Source organism: Anopheles cruzii, chromosome 3, assembly GCF_943734635.1.
Source record: "Anopheles cruzii chromosome 3, idAnoCruzAS_RS32_06, whole genome shotgun sequence".
NCBI lineage: Eukaryota > Metazoa > Arthropoda > Insecta > Diptera > Culicidae > Anopheles > Anopheles cruzii.
Window position 1 is genome coordinate 65,501,741 of NC_069145.1, and position 13,739 is coordinate 65,515,479.

At 53.1% G+C, this 13,739-nt stretch overlaps 1 protein-coding gene across 1 annotated transcript in view; it reads left to right on the plus strand.

Annotated features, from left to right (window-relative positions):
- The first annotated feature begins 2,314 nt into the window (after nt 1-2,314).
- The window catches only part of LOC128274556 (protein sickie), a 161,374-nt gene continuing 149,949 nt past the window's right edge, over nt 2,315-13,739 (plus strand). The window contains exons 1-2 of the mRNA XM_053012787.1: nt 2,315-2,504; nt 2,559-4,957. Of these exons, the coding sequence (XP_052868747.1) occupies nt 2,315-2,504; nt 2,559-4,957 (2,589 nt within the window). The remainder of the gene's footprint in view (nt 2,505-2,558; nt 4,958-13,739) is intronic.

Genomic DNA, 13,739 nt, shown 5'->3' on the forward strand with positions numbered 1-13,739 from the left:
CATGCGGTTCCCATGGCACTGTTGGCGACAGTCCGGACCGCAACATTTTATTTACGGTCCCATGTGTGGGCTTAGCGAGAACATAACTGGCCGTGGGAGGCGTACGAAACCACGAGCCAGCGAAGGTGGCGATAATCGCATCCACAACACGGTCCGACACACCACCGCCCGGGGTTGGTAAAGGAAGCTTCGCTCCTGGAGTTTTGGTTAGATGTCTTGGGTTCAGTATCCTTTTCCAAACACACACACACACACAAACTGACGGCACGACGGTTGCTGTCTCGCTGATAAAGGTTCCTTCCGCCAGCCCAGATCTGGGCGTCTTGGCGGAACGAAAATGTTCCATTATCGGGCGAGGCCTTGGCATAACCTTCACTTTCACTTTCCAAAGAACGTCGAGCTACGTGAAGGTACTTGAGGCGGCTATTGAGGCGACGTAGCAGGCGAACCACATATCGCCCTGCAGAGCCAAACCGACTCTAATTGCACAAGACATTTAAAAGGAATTAAAATACGCCATCGCCCGCGTATGACAGAGCCCGGCCGGGGCTGCTGCCGCCAAGTCCTTTCCTAGCCTAACGGATTTTCCATCGCTTTGCCATCCCCTTGGGCGGCTTCGGGGTCGCCTGAATGACAAAGATAACTTTCCACCGGAACCACCGACACACGAGTGACTTGATTTATTGTGGTGCACCAAACGAGGAAATTCCTCGTTTGGCACCCGGACCCGATACGATACGATTTGGCACGCGCAGGTTAGACGTGCAGTAATTGAGTGGCTCCTCGTAAAAGGAAGCCACTGCACCGGGCCGGTGTCGTGTGGTCTCACATCACATCGAGATTTTCGAGAGTTTATGCTCGGGAGGAATGCAAATATTTGCCCATTGGACCACTTCTGGACCACAGGACCTTGGAGTAGTATTGTGATAGATTGCTAGCCTAACGGGGAGGCTTATGTAATTAATCGGAAAGCACATATGGGGATTGTCGGGGAGGCCTTCTCTTTCGACGGACCTGACCAGGGTAGGCCACTTTAATCATGCATGTTTGAGCGGCAGACTATTGAGTGAACGGTTGATGAAAGCGAACTGCTGTTGTTGAAACAATATTTCCAGCCACTCTGTACTTCATCATGGAAGAGACTGGCTTCTTGGTCTTGGTATGGTCCAAGCCAAGCCCCACGGTGCTTTGAAGCATTCACAGGACCAAGTTCCGAAGTGAGCGATTCGGTAATCAACTCCGTGCATGAGTGGCTTTTGCATGACGAATCATTTTCTGCATCACTGCAACCCACCCCCAGTGTCCTGGTGTTCCCGTAGCCCCGTAGGCTACGTCGGGTTCCGATTGTGTGCGCCTTCATTTAGCAATGCGACAAATTCCACGTTCGTGCCGTAAAAATAACATTACACTCTCCCGCTGGCTCATCGTCTCAATTACATCGAGCACCACTTCGGGCACGGCAGGACACAGAAGTTCTTGACACGGAAGTTGAAATTTTATTTCGTCTCCCTTTCGAGCGCACGGGCCGTACTTCGGAGGCCTAAATCGGAACGGAATTGGGCGCTCGGGCGAGGGATTCAAATGTCGAAAGATCGCCGAAAGCGATTGGATAATCTGCAGCGATAAACGTTAAGTGCCATCCGTCCGGCTGTCTTCCTCCGGGGACTTGGGTGTTGGAAGGATCCCGCCGGGGATTTCTTGGAATGCCTTCGAAGGAGCACCCACGGCGGAATAGCAACAAAAAAGGATCATTCATAGGGATGAACTCGTCCTTATTTAAAATTCAACCAAACAACCACTGGCCATGGCAGTCGGCCAAACAAACCAATCAACGAACCGGTTTCAACCGGTAGGTTCCCTCCGGTTTCTTCTTGGCCATCTTGGGAAGAAGAGGCCACGGAATACGCGGAACAATTGAAGATAAAGTCTTGTTTGAGTTTCCATTTTGAGTAGGATACTTTTCCGTTGAGCCCACAATCCGTGGCAGGATTGTAAGATGTTCCAATTCGATGGCCGCCATATTGCGGACCATCAAAGTTTCGTCCAAGACCAAATAATTTTTTTTACCGAACAACAATTACCACAGTAGGCGTGTGCGTACGTAGCGTAAAAATGAACTGCAAAGTAAACCCCTCGCCGATTCGATGATGCTTTTCACAGAGTGCTAGGATTCGATCGAGCAGTTTGTCTGTGCTGCCCGAAGAAGTGCTAGATATCGAAGAAAGTGTTGAAGAAATCCCCGAAAAAAAGGCGAAGTTTGGTGCCGAGGGCGAGATTGGGAAATGTGTAGTTCAAAGCCGTGCGCGTTGGCCAGATGATAGCGAACGGCAGTGGCAAGATAGTTGCAACCCCACCGACGACGACGACGACGCACGCCGGCACTGCCGGGTTCCCCTGGGAGTCGTCGAGCCAGAGCTCGGAGTCGTGCGGCAACACGGGAACGGTCAAACGCAGGCCGACCTCGCTGGAGTCGAAGGAAAGGACGCCCTCACCGACGCACGATGGCGGTGGTAGGGCGATGGCCCCTCGGTCCAGCGGGAAACCCGGTGGCGGCGGAGGCGCTGACAGTGACACTGGTGTTCCCGGTGAGACCAAACCAATCGACGGACACCCGGTGCCCGGTTCCGAGCCAATCAAATCTAGGGCCGTTTCAACGAACCGACCGTCCAAAATGGCCCCGGAGAGAAGGAAAACCATAAGTGACACGAAGATACCGTTCGCCTCCAAGTCGAAGCCAAAGCCAGCCCCGGCTACGCAGCGAAGTGGCAGTTCCGGGCCGAAGGGTGAGCCGAAAAGTTCCTCGAATATGAAATCAACCGACAGGAAGCTGGCGTCACCGCCGGGGGCATCTCCGGAAGCGTCTGGGCGGTCGCAGAAGAAGGTGTCTTTCATTCCGAGCCTGGCGGTGGGCGGCGGTGGCGTCACCGGTACGGCCACCAGTACGCCCCCTGGTGGCAACGTGCGAACTAGCGCCGTGAAGACGATTCTTCGGACACGGGCCGGCCAACAGCCGGCCAGTGGCAGCGGTGGCGGTGACGGTGGTGCAGTGGAGTTTAGGGAACTGTACCGGGACTATCCGTTGCCGTTGCCACCGTACCGGGACCCACCACCAGCACCACCACCAGCCCCACCGGAGTCGAAAGAATTGTGTGACGATCCGCCGATTAGTGTCGCGGTCGTGGCCGAATCGACCAAGACCGAGGACCAAGTCGGTGGGGTCGTCCGGTCGAAGCTGAAGGGCTTCGGATTGGGTAAGCTGATATCGTCGCACGCGTCGGAACGGAGAAACTCGAACAATTACGTCACGTTGCCACCGTCACCAAAAGCGTCCAGCAAACTGATGTCTTCCAAGGGCGGTGGTGAGTTGCCGGCGCTCCCTACGCAGGCCATAGCAGCAGCAGCCTCCGTGGGTGCGCTGGAGAAACCGAGACACCCATCACCGGACGACATCCTGGCGAAGCCCGAGTTCAGCTCGTCGCTGTTCAAGAACCTGCCCGTCCGGCAGAAGAAGGGCACAGTGCCGCATCTGGAGAACTATTGTCTGTTCGATCCGTCGGTGGATTTCTTCAACGAGAAGGAACACAAGATGCGTGCGATACCGGAGGCGGTCGAGCTGGCCGATCCGGTCCTGTACCAGGATCACCTGATCTACGACGCGGTCGATCGGGTCTCGGACTCGGACAACTATTTTACCATCGAGCCGGGTTCGCATGACATCGAGGCGAAGAATCGCCTTTCGCTCGAAAAAGTCGAAGAGAAGATTGACGAAATATTCAACAAAACGCGCCCCACGTCGTCGTCGTCCTCGTCCAACTCGACCAGTGGCTCCAGCCCGGATTACCCGTCGATGTTCAACTCGGTCATCGAGACTCCGTCGTCGAACCTGGAGTCAACGGACGAGAGCGACTACGGGTTCCGGAATCGGCTCATCGAGAACCTGAAGGTGCTGTCCGTGCCCAAGTCTATCTCCGGCTCGATACCGGATGAGGAAGTGGAGAACGAGGAAGGCGCCGGAGAGGGAGCGGGCCGACAATTGTCACCTTCCTCATCCTCGGTGTACTATGGCGTGGTACTGAAGACGCCGATGCCGGTCCCGGCCTCCCGACTTGAGCGACTTCATCAGCAGCAATCACTGTCCTTGCCCAATTCGCCCCTCCTGCAGCACCGTCTCCAGCAGCAGCAACAGCAGCAGCAGGCCCTCAAGCAGCACCGAAAATGTGATGATTCATCATCGTCTTCCTCAACCGTATCGCCACCTGCCGCTGCCGCCACCACAGCCACCGCCCGTCCGGAAGGGTCGGCCACGCAAGAACCCCTCACGAGCGCCAGCATCGCCACGCAGGCTCCCGATAGCATCGGCCCGGCACCACCGTCACAGCACACCCCGGGGACACGGAACGCAATCAACACGTCTTGCTCCTCCTCCCTGCTGCTGTCGAGAGTGACAAAAATTAAGCCCGAATCTAGCGGCACCGGAAATGTGGCACCCGCCGGAAGTGCCGCTTCGAAGGTGGCCAATTTTCTGCCCCTGCTCCGGAGCACGTTCGCTCTGGATCCGCTCAAGTCAAGCTTTTCGCTGCCTCAGCTTCCTACCGGCGGTGGTGGCGGCGGTACTCGTTTGGCCATGGGGCCCGGAAGTAGTGGCGCTACGGGAGCCATCAGCAAGGCGTACCCGGTGGCCAGTGGTCATCAACACCAGCAGCTTCAGCAGCAGCAGCAGCAGCAGCACCGGAATGGGTCTCTGGATGCGACCCCGCTGTTCAGCCGGCTGCGGAAACGGGAGCGACCGCTGTCGAACCACAGCGACGCCGACAGTGGCTTCCTTAGTCCGGCGACACCACCCGACTCGAACGGTGCCTCCATATTGGCAGCCGTCACCGACGAGGAACTTGCTTCAGCGTCGTCATCGGACGCGGTCGTCCTAGAGCAGTGCGACAGCATCCAGGAGCTGATACAGGTAATCTTTCAGCACCACGTAGAGTTGTGCGAATTCTTCCAGATAGACCGGGAAATGCTTTCAATTCCGCTGCACGCTGATTAATTCGGCAGACCCACCGAAAACCGGCAGCGAATTTGGGTAGGGGTCGCTCACAATTTAAATTTCAAATCCGGAACATGGCTCGGCGCGCGCGCCGCTGGCATTGAGTAATTGTCCCAATCGGGCGAATGACGCCGACACGGGCCGTTCCCGCCAGAAACAATCTCCAGAATGCATAACATTACTGTTCCACTATTCCATATTTCCACATTTTGTGCCACGCGGGAAAGTGACATTCATCTTCCGTCGGGTTTTCCCCCTTTTTCGGGAACGCTTTCGAGAAGCGGAGAATTTCGGTCCAATTTTGATAGATAAATGGAACTCGCAGTAGTTGATGCGGGCGGGAATCGGGACTTCGGGGAGAGAGCAGCGCATATTAGCAATTCACCCCAATTCGGATTGATCATAAATTTCTGGCGTATCTCGGCCCGGGGCGCCCAGAAATATGGACGTATTCGGTTGTTCAATCCTGGATCCCCGGAAGCGCCTGGAAACGACGAGTTTCGGTGACGTATCTCCGTAGTTGCAGTGGCGCCGACGATTGCGCGGCGTAGCATAAAAATCGCTTCCGGTGCCATGAAATTGCTCTCCGGTAATTAAGGCTCCAAGAACTTGCTGCTCACCGCACCCTGAGGCTGTGTCGACGACGCATCTTCCGTTTGATGCTCCGTAGCTCCCTTTACCGGGCTAATTTCGTCTCCGCAACCGATGTGTCAGTGGCAGCACCACAGATCCGTTAAATGGACTCCCCCACATTGGATCCCCAAAACCGGGAAGGCAATCATCGCCGGATCGCTGGCGGCACACTCCAGCCGTATCCAACCGGAAACCGGGTTGGCCTGGGAAAACATGATTTAAATATGGCAACACAAAAATGTAAATTTCATAAATTTTGCGTTTCAATTACAAGTTAATTAAGGCGCGCACCCGGCCCGAAACGCGTCAGGTCCACTGGCCGGCCGGACCTTCTCGCAGGTGTACTCCGGAGGGTGTCCCTTCCGAGTGTCCGATGGAGCCGTGATCTGATGGAGCGGTTGTTCAGTTCGTTGGTTATGCGCTCGCAATCGAGCGTGGCCACTGCCGATTGCTAATTTGAATTTATTTCCATAATTTCCGCACACATGTCCGAGGGTCCCCGGCCAAGGCTTGGGATGGGGCGGCGAGCTCCAGAACCGAAGGCATCAGAATTGGAATTGAAGCGTCACTTGAGTGCGCCGATGGATGGGCCGGGTTGTTGTGATTAGATTTCGATTCCCACACAGCCCGGCGCACGAGTTGACGTGAGTTAGTGGCTGACGCGCCGGTTGGAACTAAAAGCCGTGCCCGGTGGAACAATCAATTAGACGACAACACAGGCGATCGTTAGGTGGATAATTGATTCGATAGCGACGGTCGTTTGCCGGCAATGGGTCGGGTCTTCCGTTTCGAATAGTTTACATGCCACAAACAAGCATTTTCCGCTCCGATGACGTCGAAGTAGCTCCAGTAGGTTCCTTGCGGGTTTTCGGGCCCCCAGAGCCGAGGGATTGGTTTCCGATTGCTCAAGTGGCAATAACCGTAAATAGTAATCATTATTAGCTATTAAGTACATGCCCGGCGTGGCTCGCCCTTCCGCGGTCTCAATCAACCCCAGCGCGGACGGCGACATCCCCACTTCAACCAAGCGGGTTCGAGCAAGTTTTCGGAAACGTATGGAAAATTTGTTTTTCCTCGAGCTCTATTTTCATTGGGGTGAAAGTTTCGCGAAACCAATTTTCTTTTTGTGCGATACCCGGGAAACCTGTGCCGACCTGCCTGCCGACCGATTATCGTTCCCCCTTTTTGGATATCGGCCGCTCCGGGAAAACCGCCCAAGGAGGCGCCCAAGAAAAAAAAAACCGGATCCATTTTGGAGGTTTTGCCCCAGCACCAGCCACCGGCGGATAATTGCATTTGGTCGCTATCTACAGCAGAAAGATATTGTTTATTCGGGTTCCGCGTCGTGGCTTTGTTTTTTGTGTAAGGTTAGGCTTGTGGGAATTGGGACCTTTTTGAAATGTTGTGCCGATGTAACTTCGAGCGGATCGCGAACTTATCTTTCGAATTTTGAGACCGGGAGTATAACTTTTCAGGTTCGGTCCGTTGTTGGTGGGGCTATCCTAAAACAAACAATAAACATTTGTTTTCGTTCCCTCGCGGAAAGGAACCTCCCCATTCTTGACCAAGGAACCGCGGAACAAGGGCCCAAGTTAATGGACAACTCCTGCTCAAGGGTGTCCCACTTGTGTGTGCGGTGATTACCTTTTAATAAAGAAACACGGTTAAAGCACATTTTTATTGCATTTCGCACACTGAAGCTCGCGCAATCGATGATTACCGTGTATTGGACAGTCGTTGGCCGGCCCTTATCTTCCACGGGAGCGCCGCAGAGCCTCACATAAACGCGTACTTTACGTCCATCCTCGGGATGGCTTTCTGGAGAGCATTTGGTCTAAATTTTATTACATTCGTTCGGTTGGTGACCACGTTCGGCGTCCATGCGGCCGAACTTTGGCTATGAAAACTTCAGCCCAGGTTGGCACAAAGAAAATTGAATTTTGAGTAGCATCTTGTGGCCCGCGCATGAGAAAACGACGATGTAACGACCGCTCAGAACGTTACATTGGTTGGTCGGGCCTGTCAAGGGACATCAAATTGCCATAAGTTTCTTGTTTCACTTTTGACATTTATTATCGTGTTGTGATTTATTAAACGTTCATTTCCGAAACTCCCATCAACGATTCGATGCGCGTTCGCCCCAGGTTTTGCATACTCTATTTGTTCACCAACAACAACCCCCTCGGTTTTAATGTGCTAATGCATTTGTTTCGATTGCCCGCAACGTTCGCGTTTCAATTAAATTAAAAATTCCCACCACCGTGGCGCAAACAAACCGGAACCCGCAAACTAAACCCGGGGGCCTGCAGGGCCCGTTAGGGTGCTCCGTACAATTCGAACCCCGAATGGAGCTACGCATTTTCACGCTTCGGCGAACACTTTTATTAAAAAAATAAATTAAACAAATAAATCATGTCGTTAATAATCGCCCACGTCGGCCACACGTCGGCCGAGCAGCATAGGTTTTATCCGGGATAGGGATCCGGGACCCTTTTTCGGGTGGACACCCCCCGGGCGACCACCTTTCTTAGCCGATGCTGTCGATCCCGCTCCGTTTTTCCATCAATTTCACAAGTCACGAAAGCCAAGTCCAGCGCCCCGGGCTCCGATGCCGACTTTAATCAGATACAGCGCATTATCAGTCCGTGGCTCCCGGGAAAATGCAGGAAAATCCCAATGCCAACGCTAAGCCCGTTGAGGCAGGGTCCTGACCTTTCCCCGACAGGCCAGCCGACCGCCACAACATGTGCCGGAGCTGTCTCGGAACGCATTAAAATAATTCCCATTCCATCGATTGCGACTTTCGACTCGGTGTCGGCGTCTGGTCCAGGGGGCCCAGCGAAATGGCCCATCGGCGAACCCTTCGACGACGATTCCGTGCGCCACCGGGAAAAACAGGGGTTCGCGGTGTTTGAATTTCCCTAATGATTGGTGCTACCGAGGGCCGGAATTGTCGTAGGGGGTGGCACCCCACGCGAAGAACGGATATGGCACGCATTCCTCTTGGGAAATCGTTTATTGCCACACGAGTGACACTCCGGCGGTACCTTTCGGCTGCTGATAGTGGAAAGGGGGCCCGGTGTCTCGATTGACCCGGCACGTAGCTCCTGTTCGATGGGCCACCGTTTTTTCACAGACTATCAAAGACGGCACTACAATTACGGTGCCTTCTCCTTGCGAGGGGAACGATTAATATGCACATTTTCTAGCCTCGGGACCGCCAGACGACAATTCCGATGACGTATAGCAAATTGTTACAAACCATTTTCGCCCACCCAGCGTCGGCATGCCCGTGCGTAAGGACCATCGGGGGCCATTACACTTTACGGTGCAGGCCATACATTAAGAGTGGCCATTTTTCACTCTCAACACATTGGTGTCTCCTTGGTTACAGCGGCTTTCGAGGCGCACTGTTCCTGGTCCAGGTCCAGAGAGCGTATCTAATAGCGCCCGCTCGAACGGGGACGTGCTTGATTGGGGCCACAGCAATGTGCGATTTATGTCCTGGTTTTTTATACGACACCCAGAGCCCGGAAACTATGCTTTTAAAGGAGCTACGCAAATGGTCTCATCTTGCGGTGCGCTCTCTGGAATATAACACCAACCGAGAAGTGGTAAAAAAGTGGCATAAAATGATAAAAGCCAAGTTGCCTGCAGTGGCCACATTCAACATATTTTCACCACAAAATAGAGTTTCTTATTCAAAAAGGAATAATCATGAAAATCCCAAGAGTAGGTTCATTGACGCATTGGCGATTCGTTTTAATTATGCTCTCAGCGGTAATCCGGTCTACGGATTTCAATTAAACCGTACCCCTGCAGGACACCGCCAACACTTGCGTTTCCTGCACTCGGTCATTGAAATGCAAATCACCTTCTTCCAGAAGGTTCCATTTGACAGGTTCTGCAGTCCACCGTCGGCGACGGCACGTGCCAACACCTGTCGCCCATAAATCATGGCACGTTCCGTGCACCGCCCGACCGACCTGCACTCACCCAGTCCACCCAACGATTGGCTTAATTTCATTGGCCTCTACGGCCGACATTTAAAGAGCTCCCTATCTCTGCCTCTTTCTCGCTCGAACGGGGAAAGAAGTTTCAAATCCGGGGCAAGCCACCCCATAATCCGGCAATCGGTGGTTGAAATCGAAAATCGTATCAACCGAACCGTTGTCGGTGGTCGGGGCCAACCGTTCTGACGAGGCCCGAGCCTCATCAGTGATAGTGGGCCATAACTCTATTCAGGCAGTGGCACGTGGCAGTCCACCGGTCACGGCAGATGTGCCGAGTGCGCGCGTTCCGCTTTCCGCTTTCCGGGTTTCTTTTCCGGCAAGCGGAAAATTAACTCAACTAGCGGCTCAACAAGAGAGCCTTCTGCCAAGTGTCATTTGGCACGTGACCACGTGCCGGTGCAGTGGCGGAACACGAGGTAGAAAGAGTTGGCAAGTGGGTTTAACGAGCAAACCGGAGGACAAGTGCCTCTGGGAGGCCCACTTTATGACTTCATTTCTAGGTCCGATTTAGTACGCTAACGCACCATATGTGGCTAACTTCTTCATGGCGCGATTGTAATCAACCGCCTCCAGCTCCAGCCAGCCTGGCCGGCCATTTTGAAGCGAACGGAGGCGCATTGTACGTCTTTGGTGAAATATGGTTTTGTTGCCTCCTTTAAGGATCCTGATCACCCCAAAAAGGCCCGAATCGTTTGATTAGCTTCTCTTGGCTTCTCGGTTCGCGGGATGGAAAATCACGAAAGTTTGCCCTACACCAACCCGTCGGAAAAGTCGTGTACAATCAACGGCTTTTACAGCGCTACGTAACCACGAGAGGCTTGGCAGAACACATGTAAACAGCCTGCTGTCTCGCTATCTGCAGTACAATTTCCTGCCGCAGCCTTCGGTGTTGTCGTCCTCGTGGAAAGTGCTTCGGTTCCACGCGCGGGGCCGTGCCAAGTTTTCGTCGCCATGATTGCACCCCGCGGCGTTCGGGTGAATAAATTTATTTTTCCACGCCAGACAGCGCCACATTCGTTTTGGGGAGGTTCGTGCGTTCGGCTCGCGTGAACATGCTCTCCGTAACATGTTTAGTAACGCGAGCCGAACATGAATTTTCATCTTGCTAGATATTAAGGAACGGAGATTCTACGTAATGCTGAAAGACGATGCTTTAAAGTAAGATTCGCTTTGTTCTTTGCGATTTCAAGGTTTGTCCTGTTGCGACACATGCGACAATAAGTTCTGAATAAGTCCTAGTACATCACACTAAACAAAGAAAATACAGAGGATAGGTCGACAATGTGACAATAGACAAAACTTAGATCCAGCAGTTCATTCCAGAGGCTGAAATTCCAACAAAGTGGGGCCGATGAAAACAAGCTGGGAAGCTCATAGGACTTCTTTATCTCGGATTGCAAAAAGATCATCTCGACTTATTAACCCACGTGTTGGTTCGCAAGTTCGCCTTAACAAAATCCTAAAATGCCGCGATAATGTGCCGAAGATAAATAAACCCATCCGCCCGCGAACGTGTGATCATTTCGTAAAACAGGCTTATTGGGCCGCCCTTAGAAGCGCATTAAATTATTGTGAAATTATTAAGACCGGGGTGGCCTTTATGCTCGCGCCCGATAGCGCCCCAGTGTGTCCCGGTGCCGCGCGAAGAGATTATGCTCGCTTTCGCGCCATTCCGAAAGAAAGGGCGCAGCATAAAAGGGATGAAAGCCTTTATTAAAAGTTCCGTTTCCGCCATTTATCCGGCGGTGCGGTGCGTCCTGAAGACAGCCCCAACGCCGCGGTTTCCCCTTTTTCCCTTTATTTTCGAGGGCACAACAAAACAACAGAACAAATTACTTTTCCGCGATTTTCCACCAGACCCAGGAAGTCGGGCCCCGGGCTTTTCTCCCCCTTGTCGTGCCGTGTTGGCTTCGGTTCGGGTTCGGGAAAATCGAATTGAGGGCCGAGTGGCCGCCGGCGGTAGGTTGCTTGTGGCGCTCGTTAACTCGCGGCAAGCGTGGCTTCCGCGGTCGGGGCGTTCTGTGGTCGATTGTAACGCCGCCTCTCTGGGGGGAAAGAGTCTTTCTTCGGCGAGCCTAGTGGGGGTGCTATGAAAATCGCATCTGCATCTGCCATTCGGGACGCATCTGGTGGCCCGCAAGGTCGGAGACCTATCAGCGCAAACGACCATAATTGGTCGGGGCCGCTCCAGAGGACGCATCTATTAGGCATGGTTGCTCGGAACCGTAAAATGGCTCCTGTCCGTCGATCCCGGGCGATGAAGCCGCTTTGATTGCTCGCCGAGGAGTAGGTCTCCCAGTTAATTAGAGACTGATAAACATGGACGCATGAAATGGAGCATAAATACGGGTGGGGCCTTCGCATCATGCGGCGTAGTGTAATAAATTTTTATGAAAATGCCGTCGAGCCCAGGCGTGTTGTTCTTTATTGTTGCGCTGTGCGTTCCCAGGTCCAGGTTCCGGTCCAGCGAAAGTGGTTCCCGAAAGAACAAAAAAGTAATAACGGAACATTAAAAACGTAAAACCGCCACGGCGTTGCGATGGGTCTGCCGTTGGCTACACGGTGAATTATGAAATTTTGTTATGTTGTGGCCACCCGGCGGAGGGTGAGGCGGAGGCCCCAGCCATCGGAATCCTTCGGAGACGTGTTGGCATTTGCTTTATGAAGCCCACTTCGGGGGAAGCCCACAAATCACACTCGCGCAAAATCGGGCACCGGAACTGGTGCAATAATCGTATTTTATGCCACGGCGGCCAAGATACGGCCACTCGGCGCACACTGGCGACGAGCATTAAACCAAACGTTGCCATTTCCGTGCGGGAAAGGAGAAATTAAATCGCCCATTCCCGGGACCAGGTGAGGGTCTAAAAAGGACCGAAAGTTCAGCGCTTTACGATGGGCTTCCGAGCGGATTGTACCGCGACTGCTTTGGCCAGTGTTACAACTTTCTTTTGATAAAAAGAAGTTCGTTATCATTTTATTTCTTCGAAAGTCCTTGGATCTCGGGTCCCGTTTTACGATTCCCCCGGTCCCATAATTATCTGATTAACATTTAATCGCATTCTCTGCAGTGCGGAATGGGTGAGGTTCGGTTCCCCAAAACCGGGTGTTCTTGCGCGCCCAAACAAGACCACATGATAAGTATTTAACAGCACGGTAATCAACCGGATATCGTTGAAAAATCGTGCAATCCGGTTTCTAGGGCATGCCCGGGCCTGGGGGAAACTAATTGAGGCTACTCGAACCGTTGGGCGCAACCGGAAACCGAACCGGAAATGTAAAACTCCGTGCCGTCCCCGGCTCCAGCTGTTTGGCAGGCTCGAATGGAAGATCCCTTTGGAGGATACCGTTCCCGCTTTTCGCCTCATCGTTGGCTACAGTTTTATGGTCATACTTGGTGCCCGAAAGAAACTACGCATAAAACCGGAGGAATATCCCTGCGAGCGGTGCCACTCACGCACGGCAGGTCGTAAACATTTCCTAATATGAATTTTATTATCACTAATATCACGGGACGCGCTACTTTCGCTCGGCCGTTGACAAATGGGTCTGCACGTTAATGGCCCTCCCGGCCGTACGATTCCAGGGGGGGTTCCGTGAGCTGCACTTCCACGGTCACGAGGAGTCGTCTCCACTCCAGAGGAGTGTGGTTTCGCTCGGATTATGACGAATAGAGTTACCCATTGCTTCTCGGTCAAAAAGAGAAGCGAAAAAAACAAAACGAGAGGCATCCGGTTTTGCTGCTGGTCCGGCTGGCGGATTAAAGCACAAATAAAATCCCATCAATGTAATGCTGGCGCATCGACCGGAATGGATCGCTGCCGGAGTGCTGGTTCGCCAGCGTGTGACCATAAATATTTTATGGATATTTAACACTGGGAATTGCTGTGGAATTTGATTCGAAATGCCAACGGCGATAGTTTATGAACGGGTTTCCGTACGGGTTCCCTGTACCCGGGTTCACAGGATAATATTCCTACCGATTCCATCGGTGACCGGTCGGCTCGACTCGAGGCATTCGCAGCACTGAAATCCCTGTGATGGGCTCTTGA